Here is a 21,417-nt window from a genome sequence, read left to right as displayed (position 1 = left end):
GCTTTGCAGTATAAACCCAAAACTTTTTAACAGCTAAGGCAAAGAATTGTTTGAGATGCTGAGGAGAGAGGAGTAACAGAACTGTAGCTCAGTACAGAGCTGGCAGTGCTACTTCAAACAGTCACAGCTTTCCATGCTGAAAGCTCAGCTCAGCTTAGCACACCATGCTCCTGGTGAACTTAAAGGTTTTTTGCGTGTTTTCTAGTGTACCTGGAAGATGCATTGACTGCACGCTTGTAGACTCGCTGTGCTCAGCTGTGAAATTGCTTCAGTGTGTAATTTGCAGTGCAAGAACTAATTAATGAAAAGAGACCAAAACAAGTAGGGTTTTGTACATATATAATTTAAAACTATTCTGTACCAGTACAATATATTAATTTTACAAATGTAAAGTTCATCAGCTGTTAAAGCATTTGCAAAACCACATATCCTACCGTACTTTATTGCACAGTATCTATGAAAATATTAATTCTTAAATTAGAAAACAAATGTTTCAATATAGAAGAGACAATCTGATTGAAAGACAATAAGAAAATCTACTCTGAAAATAACAAAATTTCACAGGATACCAAGCTTAACAGGTGCATCTGTAGGCCCAATCTACAAAACTGGACTATAGCATCCCATTATCCCATTATAGTACTGGCTATTAAAAAAAAAAAATACTCACTGTACCTTTGTTATAGAACCAAATGCAGGTCAGACTAATCTCATACAAAACACTATGGTAAGTCTAGTGTTAACATTTTGAATACCTTGTGTACCACATTTACTACTTCCAGGGAGTTCCTGACATCTACTTGCTGAATTGAGTTGTGTTTTAACATTGCACAGGAATTTTGCAGGAATATATTCTTTGACACAGCACAGGACTGGGTTTTTTTCAGTCTTAGAGCTATTGAATTTTACCAGTGTTACATCTGTGAATATAAAACACCAAGAAAGAAAGTTAAATTTTTTTCACAAAAGCAATTATAATTTACAGTTACAAACTCTAGAAAATGTCAAGTGACAACTTTTTGGCCTGTACTGATCTCCATTAGGAAGTTGTGTACCTCTTAGATGTAGTGTAAGCAGCAAAATATATGTATTATATATATAAATGCTCAATTTGAAGATATACTAACGTGAGTTGTAAAATGTTAATATGTTCCTGGGTCTAAATAATCACAGTTAATAAGCACTTAGAATAAAGCTTGGTAGAAAATCCAGTTTACCACAGAGCCAAGTATATAAGCTAGAAGCTGTCATATGTTGACTTCTTTGTTGTATAATAGTTTTATCTCTGCTGAATAATCTAAAGAATTTATCAGTGAAGAGTAGTAAATAGGGTGGATCATGAAGTGCATCAAAACCTTAACTCTACTAAGCCAATTGAAATTGTCTAGTATATGCGAATCAAATTCTCTGAAGTTACTTTGGGTACTTATGTCCTGCATAAGCCAAGTCACTATGACATTACACATCTAGACAGGTATTTATTCTTTTTTTAAAATAGTGGTTATGAGATTACAATTTGTAGGTAAAGCATTTATCAAAACCCAAAATGAATAGAAAAACTTGCATCTATCAAAGATTACAGGCAGTCCTTTTTCAGAACTGGCTGCTCTTCTCTCACAGCTTCTCAACCAGCTGAGTGTTTCTTTTAAAAAATAATATCTTATAAAAAGATTCTACAAAGAAACAAGTGTTTCAGACCCCTCCCCCCACTTGTTGTTTTCCCTTACTATTTGCTTTTTTACTGGAAAAAAAAATAATAAAACTTTATCAAATAGGTACTGCATTAGGTAAGCTATAACATCTGTTGTTTGGGAATTTTCTTCGTATTCCCAAACATGTGCAATTTCCCACATGTTTTGTGGGGTTTCTGAGGCTGTAGCTGATAAACTTAGTATGAGCATACGGTATTGGGCACAGAAAAGAAATTTTCTGTAATTAAATACATTATAAAGCATTTTAATAAAATAATTTTTGTAACTTCAGTATAGTACATGTTTGCAAAACTAAAAGGGTTTTTAAAAGTGCTAAGTATTAAACACAAGTTTCTTGAAACCTTAAAGTCCCAAAACTCAGATATACAACGGCTTCCCCTGCCCATAAAGTAGGCACACTATTTGGTTGCAAAAAAGACAGTGTCACTTGTCAATTAATCCAGCTTCTTTAATTTTTGTGTAGAAGAATTTCTCCAGTATATTGGCACATTTGTAGTATTCACTCTCGGGGGGGTTGTACTCTCTGCAATTTGTAAAGACTCGCTGCAAGTCTGCCATGAATAATTTCTTAGACACGTAGTACCTATTCTTGAGTCGCTCACTCATTGTTTTGAGATCTGTATAGAAGAAAAATAGATTAACAGCGTTTGATTCAAATACTTTCTATATGCAATATCCCTTTAGACTGATTTGCCATTTAACACAAACTGGCAAAGCTAGGATTTGGAATTCCTAATTGCCTTCATCTAAGGCATGGTCCCTCTTCTAGCTCCAACAGCAGCTGAGCCCCTGGAACTAAGCAGTATTTCACTGTACGAATGATTTTGTGTAGAGTCTGGGTTTTTTTTCTTTAAAAGATTAAAGCATCATTGTTTTGTGTTCTCATATGTCTCTGAGCTTTCAGTGGGTATTAGATGTCCGTAACTAACTGCTCTGTGAGGCAAAGCTGTTGCCAACTCTTCTCGAGGAGGCCTTAGGAGTGTAACAGCAAAGAGTTCAAACATCGCAAAACATGTATGTTAACCTAAAATCCTTGCTTCTGTGTGAACACAGCAGAGAAGAAATATCTGTCTGTACTACAAGCAGTACTTGCAGCTTTGAAAAAAGATTTAAGTTTGTTCCATGCTTTACATATATTTTAATTACATCTTCAGAGTTTATAGTTATGTATCCCTTTGTAAGAGTCATGTAAGAACAAATCTCTCCTTTGAATGCATCATACAAAACCTTTACTTACAGAACATTCTTTAAGAAATGTGTTCTTTTCTACTAAAACCAGTCACCCACAAAATACATAAACCATCTCAGTGCTCACACAATTGCTTTCCCAGTAATCCTTATCAGGCATTTAAAAATATTGTCTACATTAAAGCGTTCTAGGAGTAAGTACAGGAATAGAAGTAGTGGGAGCTGTGCTGCATGTCTTGGCTTTTCTCACCTCAGATGCTCTAACAACTGTTTTTCCAGCAATGCTTGAGCCAGGCTTCAGCAGCACCTTTGTGAAACTAACAGAAACAGCTGAAATGGAGCAGACTTACTGCCCAGAAGCATTGCAAGGAAAGCTGAGATCAAAGACCTCCAATGCAAAGGAATTAAACCTTGAAACTTAAGATGTAAAAATACAGATGTGGGTATTTTCGGTTTGGTTTGGTTTGAATGTTTTTGTTTGTTTGGGTTTTTTTTGGGGTGGTGGTGGTTTGTTGTAAGGGAGATTTGACTTTGGTAAAGCAGAGGAAAACCCTGCCAAATTGACCTGAGGGAATTATTTAAGAAATTTTTGATAGATGCCCTCAAATACCTCATCCAATGATATATAACTTGCCATTCACTAGCGTTGCACAATATTTTGCAAAAGCAAAGGTTCATTCAGCTCCCATTAAGTCTGAAACATAGGTACCTACATCTAAACTAGATATCCATAGTCTGATAGTACCGAACTGAGAAGGCTGTTCAGCTCACTCTAAATCAAACACTGCCTTGGCTGGTCAGTTAAATTATTCCTTTCTAACTACAGTGAAAGTTTGGCTCCATCTGTCACTCAGCCATACAGATTTTGTATTGCAGATGAAAAGGAAAAAAATGCAAAACTATTTCTGGAAAGTAAGTGGCTGAAAGAGCACTTAAAACAGGGGGGGAAAGTGTTTATAAATGAGAGCTGACCTTAGGAGATAGTAAAAAAACCCTACAGCTATATCTCTCAAATATTGTACAATTTAGTCTGTATGCAAACATAAAGACAAATGAGTATCTTGTATGTGATAGCATAAGAAAATACAATGCTGTTTCTTTTTAATTGAAATTATGTCTGAGCAATTTTTGTACAGTATCAGCATGCTGGCGGTGAGAGCAGAAAAACCCCAGAAGCTGATCATAAATCAAAACGTGATTAAGTTGTGCTGGGTTCCTTAGCTGAAAAAAACAAGCAAAACTAAACCAAAGTCTTCAGCTTAACCCTAAAATGAGAGCTGCTTCCCCTCACTCCAACGTAATACATCTGAACAAGGAAGGGATAGACAACATTCCTACTTCAGGTTTGCCAGCCCCGGCAGTAAGTTCTTTGCAACCACTCTTCAGATTAAACAACCACCTAGACCTAGCCTCTGCTCAGAAAAGCAGACAGAAAACTGTCATGGGACGGTGTCAAGATTCTTTTTCTTTATTGCTAGAAAATACATTTGTGTCAGGGATACAGGAAGCCAGCTGCTGTTTTATAAAGTGCACATGTATTTGCCATTTGGAAATCGTAAGTTGAATATTGAAAAATCATTATACCAAACTGGTATACACAGCCTAGGACCCTATGTGAAGCAACATGAACAAACACTTTAATTCTCCGAGAAATTTCTCTGAGAAGTATTAATAGTAGCCTGCAATGAACTTGTATTTCATTCTCTAATAACGTTAAAAGCTACATGGAGGTGAACATTGCATAAACAATGCAGGAGTAGCAGGATTCTGTTTTAAATATGCTGCAATACAAATCAACACAAGCATCTGCTTAGAACAGCACTGAATCACCATTGATATTCTATGACCCAGCAGTCAAAAGCAAAGAAAAATGTTATTAGCAGTTGTGTACTTCCCTTTGCAAGTAATCCTGCATAAACAATAGCTGCATGATTTAAAAATTTTAAAAAATAAGTAAATAAACCACCTTGGACAACTCTGGCAGATCTAAAACACAAACGCAAAAGTTATCTTACAATCAGTTGCATGAAGCATTTTCCTAAATTTAAACTGGAACAAACTGTTAAGACTTCACTAGGAAACCCTGGTACGTTTGGTAAAGGTTTTCTCTGTGTGATTTGGAAAGGGTAAATCTGTATTTCAAAGCAACTGAAATGCTCAGGTGTTCCTGAAAGTTTGCCCTGAGATTTTTCTGACATACCAGTAGGATCTGCAATGACCAGTTATCACACACAAGAAACATATTCATACAACTCACATAAACCAGCTCAGTCCTGAAAGTTTCTACCTGACTGCACTGTTTTAAGAGCTTGCTAGGGCTCTCTAGGGCATACTAAGATTTCACATGTATACATTACAGATGCTTCACAAATGTCACAAAGCAGTCATAAATTTCAAACGACAGCATCGTACATTTTGGTACTTCAGAGCTGCAAGCTGTTCAGCTGCAAGTAATATGTATCTTTTAACATAAAACAATCGGATTACAATTTATCTGCTATGTCTCCAGCTATAAAGATTTTTAAACTCTATACTTAAAAAATGTTAATGGCATTACCCATGGGAAACCTTATAACTTCATAATATCCAGGAGCTTCTGTTCTCTTCACAGGTTCCATGAAGGGCCAAGCGCTTTGATGGCTCTTTGGTAAAGAAAAAAGTAAGGTATCTAATATGGAAGCTCTATATTGGAAATCATTTAAAAATCGTTACAGAAGGTAAACTAGAACTAGCACTCACCTTCACTTGCTGCAGGATGGTTTTTAATGTGCTGTAAAGTTGATCTGGATCCTTGGGCTCCTTACTTGAAAGAAAGTATGAATACATGAAGATTAGCTTGAATCCCTTATCTTCATTCCTATGATGAGCATCCTAACCTAAAAAGAACTCCAAAGTTTCAAGCATTTTATGGAAGAAATAAAATGGGAAAACAGACACCCCGCAAAGGAAAAAAAAAAATCCAACCAAACCCACTTAAGTACTCATCCCTTGCAGATTATTTATCTATTTGCCAATGGATTTAAAGAAATATCAAATGACGTTGTTTAAAGACTTTTCTCAAAGGAATCTCCAAACCGCTTCAACGTTTTACTTTGTGCAGCACTTACCCTCTTTCTTTTCCACTCGGTTTCCAGCCAGTCTCTCCTGTACACCAACAACATGAGAGGAAAGATTACATGGGAACTACAGTAGGTCAAAACATTGAGTTATCGCAGCTCTAAAAAGATAAGCCATTTCAGCACTGCTGCAGTAAAATGGATTTGTTTTAATACAAGTTACTCCTAAGGAAAATCTAGCCTACAGCCCCATTCAATTTCCTAAGACCTCTTCTTCCAGACTGCTGAAAAGATTCTAAAATACTCCTACATTAAACACTTCAGTAATTCAGCGCATATGTTACCACAACCTCTGTAAAGAACAACGATGTCAAAGTTATCCAGTTTGATTCCCTACAGTCAGAGAATAAAGTGTGGAAAAGCACAGCTGAAAAAAATCCCCCAAAAGATGATACTTAAATATTCTAATTCTGGTTTGTCCTGTAAGTCCGTGTGTAGCATAGAACTCATCCTAGTAGAGAGTGCAGTGCATACCAGTGGAGTCAGAGGGAAACTGCTGACTACACTGTGACACAAATCACAGGGGGATCACATAATAAAATTACACACGTGTACATAAAAGAGGATCAGCCTGGGATGCCTTGGGGAAGTCTTGAAGACAGCAGTTGTAAGGGAAACATAACAATCTTAATAGAAATCAAATCAGCAGACCAAAACGATTCCATTTTAATCAAAAAGAAATATGTGGCTACATTAGTATTTCTAGTCTTGGACCCTTCTTGGGCTGTTCTGCTTCTGTTATACATTAAAAGAGGTTGATACATACTAATTCCAGGAATGCTTTCTATAGGAATCTGCCGTACTCCGTCTTTGAAGCAAGAAAGGCCAGGATAAACTTTCCGTATCTGAGCTTGTTTCCTTTCTATGAGCTTTTTAATGATCTGTAATAAAGCAGCAGAGTAAACAAAAAATAACTGATTTGCTCAAAAGTAACTCAAAGGATTAATGCAGAACTGTGATGAACAGAAACGCTCTTGCTTCCTAACCCGATGGTCCTTCTAGACCCACCGAAGCTGGTAACAGAGGTGGGCTACCTGGACGAAGACTGGTTCTGCAGATGAGGCTACCAAGTCTCTCAGCTGCCTATTTAGGCACAAATCTGGAAGAAACTGAGTCATTGCTTGCCGTATTGATCACAAGCTGCACAGCTCCTGGGAAGGTGGCAGCAGAGGTAGGGAAGGAGATTTCCTGGAAGCAGGTTTGGGAACTGGCTCCGATTCTAACAGTTGGTGCTTCTGAACTGCTTCATCCTAGCTGGTCAGAAATTTCAAGGCACATACTGAATGCACCTATTTCAATGTACATACATGTCCATATTCCAAAATTTTAGAAATACCTGTTCACTTCGAAGTCTCCATACAACTATAGGAGTTTCTTAGATATCAGTCAGAGGTACTTTTACTGAAGATTTTCTCTTGAGGAAGTCAGAATGATGCCGCTCTTTGGAACCAAAATTCTGTTCTGCTTGTAAATGCCAGGAAAGGCTTTTCCAGTTCTGGGGTACACTCTGTTCTGCTTTGCAATCTCATTACCTCAATTCTAAGTAATTTGCTTTGGTGCTCTCGGTACACGCTTAGACACTTCCCTAAGCTTTGTGTGTCCTGAATATGTCACTTTCAAAATGGCTTGCTTCATAAGTGGGAGTAAAGAAACGCACAGCCATTCAGAACACCATAGTTTGAGAGACTATTTTCTTTGGAAATAATGAAGATGGATGTATTTTTAATTTTTGAGGAGCTTCACTCCCCCACACATTGTCTTTTCTCTCGAAGAATAGGAAAAGAAAAAAAATCAGACTTCCAATAGAGGTTACAAATGTTAAGAGAAATGTAGTATACCACAGCACCATGGCCAGATTCCAGCATAACGTCAAAATACTTTCAAACTAATTACTAAATCCACTTTAAACCCCTTCTTACAATTTAGGAACTAGTGGCTGGCTCTTCCTGCTTCAGATGAGCTGTTCATTCAGTAACACTGATTACTAACGAGTCAGCAGGTCACAAAGCTTTGCCTAAAGGGATTTTTCTTATTTTTTAGAACGACTGTAAATAAGCTACACACCAGGTAGTGCAAACTCACAAATGGTGGTTCTGTGACCAGCACCCAAGGGTCGGGTGACATGGTCTTAGCAGCCATAGGCATATGCTCTGACTCTTTAAATAAAAGCTGAGATCCCATTAAAAGCTTCACTTCTAAAAGGAGAAGACTATAAAATTCTGATGTCTAGTACTGGCCCATACCAGCAGCAAACCAAATCAGTACCTAATCTATAGCATCAATGCTCAAAATTCCACTTACGTCCAGGTATCATCTTCATTGCTTTTGATTTGAGCTGACAAGCAAACATTCTTCATAAAGCTGCAGACTGTGAGGGCCATTTCTAAATTTCCTTGGAACAGGGAGAACAAAAACCCCGATCCATGTTTTGAGTGTCAAACAGGCAATCCTAAGATGCACTTCCAAAGGTGTATATATTTATTCTTTAAGAAAATACAACAGCAACAAGCTCTCTTTCTAATAATGGTAGACGTGAGATGGCTGGAGGACCAATGCACTTGAGTGTTTCCAAGCGCTTTGAAACAATATGGACATCCCACCAAATCAGAGAGTGAAGAATGCAAAATAACGTAAACAAAAATTGTAAACTAAATGTATAGCACTCAGATATTGTCTTTCTTTCTGCAGTCACGGGCCACATAGTTATATTGGAATGAAAATAATTGTTCCATAAAAGAGCATTTTAACACAATAAAAAGTCATGAGATTTGACCAACCTTGAAAGAACCAATTATCCTTGTAACTTGTATGTCTTTAAAAACACACAAAGGTATTTAAACACAACTTGAAATGTCTTAATTCTTTGACTAATGAACTATGCTATCATATGGAATATAATTTATGTATTTCTATCATAAATTTACCTTTAATTTATTATGGACTAAACAAAGAACATCCCACTTGAACTCTGCTATTATATGGAATATAGTTTATATATTTCTATTATAAATTTATATTTAATTTATTATGGACTAAAGAAAGAACATCCCACTTAAGCTCTAAGAAGGCACAGCCTGGAATTTAAGACAGCCCACCCTTGACTGGTATATTAAAACAGTGGCAGAAAAAGTAATCCTCTTTCTTTCAAGTAGAATACAGGGCACGCAGTACAAACACTCCATTCAAAAGTCACTCTAAAGTACACTACTGTCATAGAGGGGGGGAAAAAAATGACAAAGCTGCAGAACAAATCAATCTCACAAGATTTTGCTTAGTATCATCTATGACAAAATTTAGCTATGAAATACTCCTCAAAATACCAGTACTTTTCAACACTTCTGTTATCATAAAGTTAGTAAGGTAGAAATTAATGTTTCAGCTGCAAAATTATAGCACTGGGACCTCAATGAAAGAATTATTCTACCTAATAGAAGTACATATTCCAATATTTTAAGCACCAAAGCAAAGACCAAAGCTAGCCTGGCACTGACTGAATTTTGTCTAAACATCTGAATACATCATAATAATCAGTGTTTCATTTCAGCCTTTACCTCTTTTTGCTTTTTAATGATGACAGAAAATTCCGTGTAGGGGATCCTTGGATTTAATTCACATCCCATTAATGTGGCACCCTCATAATCCTTGATGTAGCCAACATATTTTGCTTTTGGTACTTTAATATCTTTGGAGAAACCCTGAAGAAGAAAAAAACTCAAGTTGTCATGATGCCATTTTCCTTTTACATTTGTTTTAACTGAGAGGCTATGATGATTTAGAACTAAATTCATTATAATGTTAAAATACAGACAATACAACAGGACGAGTTACAGACCATGGTTAATAGTGTCGCAAACACCTTCTCATGGGAGTCACTTGATACAAGAATAGTTAATTGCTTATATGCATAGGAAAGCAAGGGAGATAGGAAGATTAAGAGATGGTCAAAAAAGATTTTCACTGTGTATAAATTTCCTGGATTTTTCAAAATATTTGCTATTTTAATATTAAAGGATGCTAGTCTTGTAGTCATCAGTCAACCAAAATTGCTCTGAAGTCAATGAAATACAGTAATTTTATAACAAGAAAACATAGTATTTTTTTCCAAAGTTATACCACAGTCTTCATACAGTTCAAAAGTTAACTGAAAAACAAACCCACAAAAGAATTAGCCAAGACAATAAAAAGCAGCATAGGACTCTCCCTTTTGGCTGCATGTTATTCTTCTGTTACAGAGGTTACAGCCTCAGTAAAATGCAGAAACCAAACCAGGACTTCTGCCTCAATTTACCATCAGTGGCTTCAGACTTACATGGAGACTGGGCACCTTCAAACTGGGGAAGGGACATTTCAGACACAAAAAGGGTCTGTCTGCACAGCCGCATCACAAGCCCCGCTTTTATTCATTTTGAATGTGTGAAGAGCAAATTGTATCAGTTTTATATACAAAGTCACAGAACAGCTGCAGTTGGGAATAGACTTAAGGAGGTCACCTAGCCCACTCCCTGCTCAGAGCAGGTCTCATCAGGTCTGGTTGCTCAAGGCCATGTCCAGTCTTGAAGACTGCCAAGGACAGATTCCACAACCTCTCTGGGCAACATTTTCCAGTATTTCACCACCCTTAGGACAGGAAGAAAAAAAAAAAAAAAACAACTTCTATCTAGTTGCAATTTCTCACGATCCAATTTCTGTCGCCTGTAGTCCTATTGCTGTACATGTCTGAGAATAGTCTGACTCCATCTTCACTCTGCCATCTGACCAGATAGTTGATACCTGTTTAATCTACCAAATCTATTTTGACAGATTAGACATCACAATCCTTCCTGAACTTGAACCTCACGCTTCAAATCAGGAGGAGCTGTGAGCACAGGTCAGGTAATTTCGAGTCTGCCACAGGTATGTCTGGGCTTTTCTTACACCTCTTACAGAATCAGTGAATGCAGCCAATGAATGAAGCAGCAGCCAACCCATATTCGACTGGTTTTTACATTTGCTAGGCCGCACACCTATATTCAGGTGATTCCATCGAAGTAAAATGCATTATAAGCTAATACCATTACACAAGATGAACACAGAGCACATCTGTAGATAAAAAATACACACATAAAATTGCACTATGCATTTTATCCAACTACTTTGTCAGATCTAGCTTTTTAGTTCATCACTGCTAGGTGTTAACTTCTTGCATCAAGGAACTTCTTACATTGACTTACTTGTTTTTTGAAGTAGCCGATAGCGTATTCATCTGCGTACGTGAGAAAGTTGAGAATGTTGTGTTTGATGTGGTACTCCTTCAGATGGTTCATTAGGTGAGTCCCATAACCCTGTGTGAAACGTACGAGGAGAAAGCCGTTGCAAAGCCTTTGGGGACTGCACACATTAGAAACTGTGGACTAAGGGTTATTACAGACTGTTTTTCAAAATGCAGCCTTTCCTCTAGATCCTGTTTTAAAGATTTTCCCCTAACTATACTTGGTGAAGCAGCCTCAAGATAAAACCATTTTCAGCCTTGTAAGGCTATCTTTGTGGCCCAACAGGGAACACAAAATACCACATTTTCTTGTGTCTGATTCACTTTTAATCTAAAGGAGACCAAAACCTAGACTCTGTAGGGGTAAAAGCATGGCTCTACAGAGGTACATTGTCCTGGAAGCTGTAATTGAAGGTGCAGACGTTATTTTTTTCCTTTTAAGTTAGATATCAACTATTAATGGTCACATATTTCACCAATAGCAAAACTACGTATATTTTAATAATAGAGCACCCTTTCTTAGCCGTATCACTTGGAAACTTCAAAAAAGGAGGAACACCATTCTGAGATGCGTCCCCTGTTTCACTGTGTTCTGTGCACCTGTAGCAGAAACAGCCTTTGCCTCAAAGATTTTTTCATCTGAATTTATCACAGGGCATAAGAGGGTATAGTGAAACAGTTATTACCATAATAAGCAGCAGAAAATTATTGAGTCCACAATCAAATAAATAGCTATGCCTTCTGACTGCCCACAGGAATAATTTTCATTTTCATTCAACCCCAAAGTAAACAAAAAGTTCCATTTATTCACAAGTAAGCTATAGTCTTCCTCTTCTGCCGTGAGATGAAAAAATGTGAAACAGACAGGAAAGCCCATAATAATGTGTTGCTTCTGCATACATTCCAATTCTAACATCATGGAGACTAACTGGACACTTACAGAAATACATACGGAATCGTTCTGGGTACTTTGTTCTTGAAAACTGGGGAAATTTTCACTTATGTACATAAGCCAGAAAAATAAATCAGAAAATACATACTTTTGATTCAAGTCACAATTTAATAGCCCCAAACATGGAAATAGCCAGATAAAAGCAAGTTAGGTAAGTGCTGAAGCTTAATACAAAAAATGTAGAAGTGACACGTTTTCTTTAAAGTCCTGCTAATCTAGGTATAACATTTGTGCCCTTCCTTTCCAGCTAGTGTTTGGCGCATCTGGCATTCGGACCTCATATTTGAAATTGAGACCCCTCATATGTGTAAAAATAAGTACTTCTGAATTTGAGGAGGCTCTTAAAGCTGTATGTTCACTTGTTCAAGTGGCACACATCAGGCACAGCATCAAATATACAGAAGTGGTTTGACAACTGGCAACATGTTAAGTGGTATAGCATTTCTTCACACTCAGAAGCGCTCAAGATAATGAAGAGACTTTCTAATTGCAAATCTGAGTTCTCAAATTCTTTGAAGAGGACAAAAACTCTGAACCGAAATTTTTAATGAAAAATATTTTCCTTAAAAGAAGACTAGCAGTACACTAACTAGCCAAGCTCCTCACTTCCCTTCTCATCAGCAGCGAGAAAGGGACAGCATTTGAAAGACTGCCTTTATTTACACCTGAAACACTGCAACTCATCCCAGTAATTCTCAAGAACCTAATCTCTGACAAAAAGCGTCAGCTTTGTGTCTGAAAGAAATTCCAGCAATTATGATGGCAATTACTTCAATCATTTTTTGCTGACCTATTATTTTTATAATCTTCACAGGATTCATTCATTCTCACAAACACTTGCCAAAAGTCTAACAATCCTAAAAGGAAACTAAGCCATGTACAGTAAAATCTAAAAGAATTTTGTAACATGGGATCAAACTATCTCAAAACCAACCCAACTTTTAGATATCACATATAAAGGAAAGCAGTACCCATATTTCTTAATCCAGCCACAATCTCAATTAAAATAGGAATTTATTTTTCCCAAGAGTAGGCAGTTCATCCATGTGTGAACATTTCTTTTTTTCTCAGTTACCTGCTGGTAGGGGTCACCTTACTCAGACAGGAACATGGGAAGGTAAATTTTCAGACAGAGTCAACTGATTCAGCAAGGCACCCAGAGGGTAGCAGAATAAATTGTGCATTATGTGTGCATATGCAGCCTCGAAGGCTCTCTGATTGGTCAGATTTATTTGCTCTGTTATATTCTGAAAGGTTATTCCTGGAGAATCACAACACACCTTTGGCAGCCTAACTTTGGCAGTGTAGTGCAGTAGGTTGTTTTAGTGGAATTAAAACACCCCTTTTATCAACTAGTCAAGCTTAGAATAGATATAATTTAAGCATATTCCATTATTTTTTGCATTTGCTAAAATGCCTTAGATACTTTTATGACAGACCACTGCTAAGTGTAAGGCAACGTTCCTCTAACACCAGCGCTGAATAAAATCAAATATATTCCAAGTACAAACAGCTGTCACAGGCTTTCAATCCTGCTCTGTTATCCTTCCACACCCAGAGGTCTTCCCTTCAACACAAGGCACACAATTTCTGCATGCTCAACTGCTACGAACTCTGAATTAACCCACCCCTCGGCTCTTGCAGTTTCAACTGAAAAACATGAAGCTACAGCACCATCTATAGGCAAAATCCCCAAAGTCACAGATCTACCAATAGTCCCAGGGAAAGCAGAAGGGATCTCCTGTATTCGTAGTGATCTATATTTTTTCAACACAGCTGCTAATTCTCAACACTCGGAGAACATTTTGTGAAATTAACTCAAAAATAGAGTGTATAGAATAGACCATGCGCTTATTTTGAGATGCAAAACTATATCTAATTTATAGATAGATATTTGATTGTAGTCATGTAACCATGACGAAGTGATTGAACACAAATTACAGTCACACACAAGCAATACTTGTTTCAAGTCAACCACGAGGTGTTACACTACACAGAGAGGCAACTGCTGGAGACAGAGGAGTGAACAGTCCAAGAATGGGAGACTACTGGCCCCTGTTGTTGTATTGAGAAAGATTTTATTTCTTTAACTAACTACAAGTAATCCTACTATTACGCTGACAATTCTAAATCTGCACATTTGTTTAGGTTTTGTGTATTATATTCTGAATCACTGTATCTTTCAAACTCTATTTTTGTTTGGCAACTCCGCAATATATTCAATGTGGCTAACAAAATTAGGAGCATGTGCAGCAGAAAATGGGACTCAAGTACATTTAATAAACTCTAGTTGAGCATTATTTTTACCTTGACTTGCTCATTGGAAGTCACAGCACAGAAAACAATCTCCGTAAATCCTTGGGAGGGGAACATGCGGAAGCAGATACCACCAATAACACGACCATCTTTTATTAATGCAAGGGTCTTGTGTTTCCTGAGTAGACAAAAACAACAGTCAACTTTAATTCAAGCACATAGTACATCAAATGCCGTTACCTACCTTTTTTCAGAAACTTGACTCGCTTTTTTCCACAATGCTAATGCAATTGTATATGCTTATATCTATAGAAGAGTTGCTATTCTAACACCATGCTTTGAATTTACCGTAAAATTAATCACTCACGCAGCGAGGTCCTGGCCTCACCAAGTACTCCTAGATACTAGGGTAATGCCCAATAAATAAAGAGTTGTATTGCTTTCATTGAGTCTATTGCTGACAGTTATGCCATTGCACAGTTCTCAGGATGATTTTACCCTGACTACATTATAGAGATTAATGGAGTTACAGGACAGTAAGTCCTCTCTAACGGATTCCTGTTTCCTTGCATGCACTCTCTATAGCTAAGCTACCAGTTTCAAATGCAGCTGATGATGCAAGAAATGATATTTGTTATTTCTAATGACCCTCTCTTAGAGGAATCAAGACCAGAATAAGTATCTATTTCTGTTGCTCTTACACTGACTGCCAGGAAACCGTAACAAGGTGCAATCTGAACTCCTGTGTCAAGGACTAAAATTTTAGTGTAACCCTCAAGGTCTGGAAAGATTGACACTGCACCCATTTTCTAGATTATTCAATACATGGTATCGTATAAATACAGTAAATTTACAGAAGACATCATTTTTGGGGGAAAGGTTAGTGCGAAAAGTAAGCCCTCGCCATAAACAGTGGTCTGAAGAGTAGTTATGTTTTATGTGCTACCATTGAAGGAGATTTTATACATTTTATATATTCTTCTTTTCCTTGTACTTATTTTAGTGCTTTTTGTTTGTGGAACGACAGCACAAATGCAGTAGTTTGAGCTTTTAATTTTGTTTACTCATGTCTGAATTGTTTAAGTAACAAGATTCAGTAAGGATGGCCGTTTCGGAAATAAGAACATTAAAGGCGATAGTAAGTAAGGTAATAACTGAAAAAAAAGAGATTTGGGAAGAGAACTGTCAGACTCCAGTATCTCACATTTGATGCAGGTTTGGGGGTACCCACTGTTTAGCACGGGTCTCCAGTGTGTGTGTCCCTGGAGACTCACAGCAGACGCTGGGGTACCCTGAGCTGCCCAGGCGGTGTGCTTCGCTCCCTTCGGGCCAATGTTTGCCTCAGGCACACAGAGGAGGGCATTTCCTAGCTGTTGCAATAGCCGTACCTCCTCCTCAAGCACAGACTGCTCTCCAGACACATATCTATACTGAAGAGCACTTAACTACCAGCAGTTCCTCTCAACCTGCTAGAAGAGTCTTTCCCAGTAGGAAGTATGGGGGAAAGCCATGACTCAGCACCACTGCTTCAGAAATTTGCTTTGCTATCTGGTTATGAGGGAAGGTGGCTTTCTCAGCCAGTAGCCTCTGCTTGAGACCATAATGCTGCTCCGGCTCCTAAACTCAGACAGGATCCCGGCGCTGGCTCTCTCTCCCAGCTGAGCACCTCTTACCCCAACACAGGAGAGGTAGAAGAGAGTGGGCTGGTGCTGGCCCTCACCAGACAAGTGCTGTTCCTCCCTGAACAACCCAGGGGAAGGCCCCAGGATCAGTCTCTTGTGCCCACAGACCGAGCCCCCGTCCAACAGCCCCCAGCACTGGGCTGCTTGTGCTTCAGGGCTGGCACAGCCCCAGCAGCAGCAGTGTTTGCTGGCACCGAGAGAATATGGCTGAGGGCGTGCCAGTGAGCCTAAACGCAGAGGGAATGGTTCCAGAAATGTTTTCCTAACCGCTGCAGCTATAATATAACACTGGGCACAAAGACAGGCACTGATATCGCTGGTGGTGGAGACAGGTTCTTCCACAAACCAGGCTGCACAGCTGGCTGCGATCAGCTCAGTCTGAGCTCCTCAAGGTCTCTGTTGGCACAAAGCAACGAGCCTGCCCCCTCCACTGCGAAATGCTGCAGTCAGTGCAGTAAAACCCTAGCCCAGGGGTCCTCACATTTTTTAACCAGGGGGCCGGCACGCGGATGCAGTGGCAGGCAGTCATCTGCGGCTGCTTGGTTTCCCCCTCAACCCCCGGCGGGGGTGGGCGGGGGGGTTCTGTAAATACCGGGGGCCGAATTGAGGACCCTGGGGGGCCGTATCCAGCCCGCGGGCCGTAGTTTGAGGACCCCTGCCCTAGGTTGTTATCGGGGACAGATTGTTCAGAGGCAGAAATTTTGGGAGAACACACCGTTGAAAGGAAGCAGACCCTGTGAGAAACGCAATGCTGGAAAAGTGGACACCGCTGAGGAGAACCTCCCTTCATGCTTGAGCAGCTGAGGCACAATTCAGTCAGGACACTGGGCTAGGTGGAGGACCACATGCAAACTGTGGATGCTGCTACAACCAGTGTGTCTCTTTTCAAGTGCTTGCAGTGTAAAGCTGCACCCAAAGCAAGCCAAGAAGCTTGCACTGATCAAGAGAAAAGCAACGTGCTTGGGTGGATGAGGAGTGATTTCTCCCATGCTGACTTAAACATTGCTGTTTATACAAACATAGAATTGTTTAGGTTGAAAAGACCTTTAAGACCATGAAGTCCAACCATTAACCTAGCATTGCCAAGTCTGCCATGAAACCACATCCTGAAGTGCCACATCTACATGCCTTTCAAATACCTCCAGGGATGGAGACTCAACCACTTCCCTGGGCAGCCTGTTCCAATCCTTGGCAACCCTTTTGGTGAAGAAATTTTTCCTAATATCCAAGCTAAGCCTCACCCTGGCACAACTTGAGGCCATCTCCTCTTGTCCTATCTCTTGTTACTCAGGAGAAGAAAGTGACCCCCACCTGCCTACAACCTCCTTTCAGGTAGTTGTAGAGAGCAATAAGGTCCCCCCTGAGCCTCCTTTTCTTCAGGCTAAACAACCCCAGTTCCCTCAGCTGCTCTTCATAAGACTTGTTCTCTGGACCCTTCACCAGCTCCACTGCCCTTCTCTGGATGCGCTCCAGCACCTCAAAGTCTTGTAGGGAAAGGTCCAAAGCTGAACACTGTTCTTCATAAATCACACAAGTTCTTCTCATCAAAAAACTTCAGTCTCTGCTGCCATTTGGTGCAAGATCTCCACAGATGATGGAGCAGCCTGCAACTTAGTATGGGCCTGGAAACCACTAATAAGCGTTAGAACTGAAAGTCAGAAAGTAATTATGACATTAAAAAGTACAAGATAGGTAGAAGCCTTCCCCACAGGCCCACGTCCCTGTATCGGGTTTGTGTGGCAAGGTTTTGGTAGCAGGGGGGCTACAGGAGTGGCTTCTGTGAGAAGATGCCAGAAGCTTCCCCTATGTCCAACAAAGCCAAGGCCACCCAGCTCCAAGACGGACCCACTGCTGGCCAAGGCTGAGCCCATCAGTGATGGTGGTAGCACCTCAAGAAGGGGTCTGGGGGAGAAGGGGGGGACTGCAGACTGGAGCAGGGCAGGGTGTGGGGACCCTCCCCCTGAGGGGGAAGGAGCGGCAGGGACAGCGTGTGATGGACTGACCCCAGCCCCCTGCATTGCTCAGGGGTAGGAGGGAGAGAAACTGGGGAGTGAAGTTGAGTCCAGGAAGACAGCAGGAGTAGGGGAAAGGTGTTTTACGATTTATTTTTTATTTTCTCATTGTCCTACTCTGGTTTGATTGGTAATAAAATCATTTCCCCAAGTCAAGTCAGTTTGGCCCATGACGGTACTCGGTGAGCGATCTCTCCCTGCCCTTATATCTTGACCCATGAGCCTTTCGCTGTATTTTCTCTCTTCCGTCCAGCTGAGGGGGGGGAATCGTAGAGTGGCTTTGGTGGGCACTTGGTGTCCAGCCAGGGTCAACCCACCACAGTCCCACAACAAGAAGTCACTTGTCATTAATACAGCCACCGAGATAGTATTTGGGTAGAATCCAATTAGATTACCCAGGAGTGAGTGGGAGCCTGAAAAGATGGGAAAAGGTTAGCACAGGCAGAGCCGTCCTCCACGCCACCTCTGCTGGTCCCTTCCTACATTGCTCTGGCAACCAGCACCACCCTCTTCGTCTCACCCCCTAAACCCCTCTCCAGCAGTACTCACGGATCAAAGACCAAGCGTGTGATGTACTCCTTCGGCATTCGAGGCAGCTGATGGGAGAACACATTCTGCAAACCAACCAGCCACATCATGATCTTCTTGTTGGGCTTCTGGTTCAGCGAGTTGCCAACTACGTGGAACTCGATCACCCCCCTGCGCTCCTCCAGCCTCGCCGCCTCGTCCCGGGCCGAGTGCGCCGAGAGGAAGTTGGTCTGCACCACACAAAAGAGGAACAAAGTCACGTTTTCGAGATTTCACATCCTCTGATGGAACAGCCTTAAACACACACCCCTCTTTTTTCCAAGCCATCTTTTTTACAAAAATAGAGCTACCAATGATTAACTTTTTTAGCAGAAGTGACACCATCAAATAAGCTGGATGGAAGTCTATACTATAGCATACAAAGGCTTATTCAAACTTCTTTTCAGAAAGATTCGGTAACAACAGCGATGGCTATGACTCAAGAAGTTTCAAACTCTCGAGGGACACACTCATCCAGTTGAAGCCTATGCCCCTAAGTCTTCATATTTTCTTTAGTCCTGCCAGCTTGGACAAAAGCAGTGGATTCGCCTACACATACTGCAAATCACGTATTTTAATGGTGGTACAGGCAAAGCTGTATTTTTTTTCATTTTAGTAGTGTTTTCCACTATCTATGCCACTATTATAAAAGCCTAAAAAGAACATTTTAATGCCTACTGATTTTGCTGTTATGTATCTAGGAATGCATCCATATATTTGAAAGGAGATTAATTTTTTCAATACAGACGATTTATTTAACTTTTTTTTCCAGATCACTTTACAATGCCAAAACATCTCTGCATGCACATACTGTTTACTTTTTAGAGCAAAGTTTGGCTGCTGTGTTTCTAGTCACTGCCAGCCCCAACAGCCAGACTGGCACAGCATTTGTAATACGCAGAGCCATCAGTCACAGTATATAGTCTGAGTAAGAAATGTAGGTGGGGTTCCAAATCTTCAGCAGTCTCTAGCTAAACCTTGGCAAACAAGAGTTGCTGGCAAAACACAGCCTGGCGAAGGAAACAGAAGGACGAAAAGCCAGCCAAAAAAGAAAAAGAAAAAAAAAACCGAAACTGTGCAATTCTGTACATGGCATAATTCTGCAATTCTGTTTGTTTTTCTCTTCCAGCAGAAAAAAAGAGCAACTGTGGAAGATGGAGCAAATAACTGTTTAGATCAGCCCTTCTGCACTAACAGAGGTTTTAACTTTGGATCTTTCATTCTGCTGCAATACTTGAACCCCATTTACCTTAAGAACTACATCTATGATTAATAATAAAAAGCATACTCTGGAACTGTTGTGTAACAGAAGTACCTTGCAAAATAACCTGGAATCCACTTTTTTTACTATCACTAGTTTCCAATTCTCTTTGCAAACAGTACACAATGCATAAAAAAAAAAAAATCAGAACTATTCACGTTAATGATGCATTTCATCAGCATTTTTTTCTCACCTAATCATACTCTTCAAACGTCTCTATTTTTCTTATTGACAGCATAGCAAGTTTTGTGGACTCGTAGCTTACAATACTCTGTCCATGTGGAATATTTACTAAAATCACACCATTTACAAACAGACCATTGCAACACCAGGTTTATATATTTCTTACCTCTGGCCCAAGCATTGCTGCAGGATCTGTAATTGTTGACATTACTTCATTGATTAACTCAATAGGAATATCTCCTACAATCCTTGGTCTTTTGGAATCCTCCAGAGAATAGGGTTCATTATTTTTTCTCTTTTCCCCTATAAAACAAAACCAGGACAAATTAGAAACAATGAAATTGTTACAGACTTACATTATGAAGTCTAGGACTTATGCTATATTCTCTAGTTTGTATGTCAAGTTTTGGGTGTTTTTTTTTAATTCCCTATAGAAAAGGAGAAAGAGAAGTATTGTTCAGATTTCATTTATTTATCACTGCTGTAATTCTGTCTTTGCCCTGGGATATTAGCATGAAGCAGGATTAATATACTTCTCTTTCTCCTATGCGTTTGCAAATTCACAGTGAAACTATTCGCTTTTCCTTTTTGATTCAACATTTTCTGCAGTGAACCTCCGTGCTGCTTTCTCGGAAGGTCAGTGCTCAATACAAAAATTATAGTGAATACTTCTAGGTAACATGAAATCCCATTTCGGATTCACTGGAATTAAGTATCCATTATAGAATTATTTCACCCTTTTTGTAAGCTAAGCAGCACATACAGTCAGATGTCATACATATTTGACTTAGAAAAGTCATTGTATTGGGTTTGCGTGGCAAGGTTTTGGTAGAAGGGGGGCTACAGGGGTAGCTTCTGTGAGAAGACGCCCGAAGCTTCCCCTGTGTCCAGCGGAGCCAGTGCCAGCCGGCTCCAAGATGGACCTGCCACTGGCCAAGGCTGAGCCCAACAGTGATGGTGGTAGCACCTCTGGGATAGCACATTAAGAAGGTAAAAAAAAAAATCAAAACAAAACAAAAAAACAAAAACCCTGCGCAAGCAGAAAGGAGGAGTGAGAATATGTACAACAACCCTGCAGACACCCAGGTCAGTACAGAAGGAGGACAGGAGGTGCTCCACGCACTGGAGCAGAGACTCCCCTGCAGCCCCTGGTGAAGACCACGGTGAGGCAGGCTGTCCCCCTGCAGCCCATGGAGCTCCATGGTGGGGCAGGTACCCACCTGCAGCCCATGGAGGAGCC

The 21,417-nt window shown here is 39.9% G+C and overlaps 1 protein-coding gene across 4 annotated transcripts in view; it reads right to left on the bottom strand.

The window, feature by feature from the left end:
- Positions 1–322: 322 nt before the first annotated feature.
- KAT2B (lysine acetyltransferase 2B) overlaps positions 323–21,417 on the bottom strand; it is a 45,303-nt gene continuing 24,208 nt past the window's right edge. Inside the window, exons 9-18 of one of the 4 annotated variants that reach the window (XM_056337960.1) lie at positions 20,344–20,480; positions 18,716–18,924; positions 14,524–14,650; positions 11,227–11,337; positions 9,568–9,711; positions 6,783–6,897; positions 6,008–6,044; positions 5,640–5,703; positions 5,458–5,542; positions 323–2,329 (exon numbers count right to left, since the gene is read on the bottom strand). In XM_056337960.1, the coding sequence (XP_056193935.1) occupies positions 2,136–2,329; positions 5,458–5,542; positions 5,640–5,703; positions 6,008–6,044; positions 6,783–6,897; positions 9,568–9,711; positions 11,227–11,337; positions 14,524–14,650; positions 18,716–18,924; positions 20,344–20,480 (1,223 nt within the window). In that variant the 3' untranslated portion in view covers positions 323–2,135. The remainder of the gene's footprint in view (positions 2,330–5,457; positions 5,543–5,639; positions 5,704–6,007; positions 6,045–6,782; positions 6,898–9,567; positions 9,712–11,226; positions 11,338–14,523; positions 14,651–18,715; positions 18,925–20,343; positions 20,481–21,417) is intronic. The other 3 variants (XR_008821690.1, XM_056337961.1, XM_056337962.1) reach the window with 3 other exon arrangements.

The sequence above is a fragment of the Falco biarmicus genome, chromosome 4 (assembly GCF_023638135.1).
Source record: "Falco biarmicus isolate bFalBia1 chromosome 4, bFalBia1.pri, whole genome shotgun sequence".
In the NCBI taxonomy this organism is placed as follows: domain Eukaryota; kingdom Metazoa; phylum Chordata; class Aves; order Falconiformes; family Falconidae; genus Falco; species Falco biarmicus.
The sequence above is the reverse complement of the archived record's forward strand: the minus strand, read 5'-3'. Positions and strand labels throughout refer to the sequence as shown.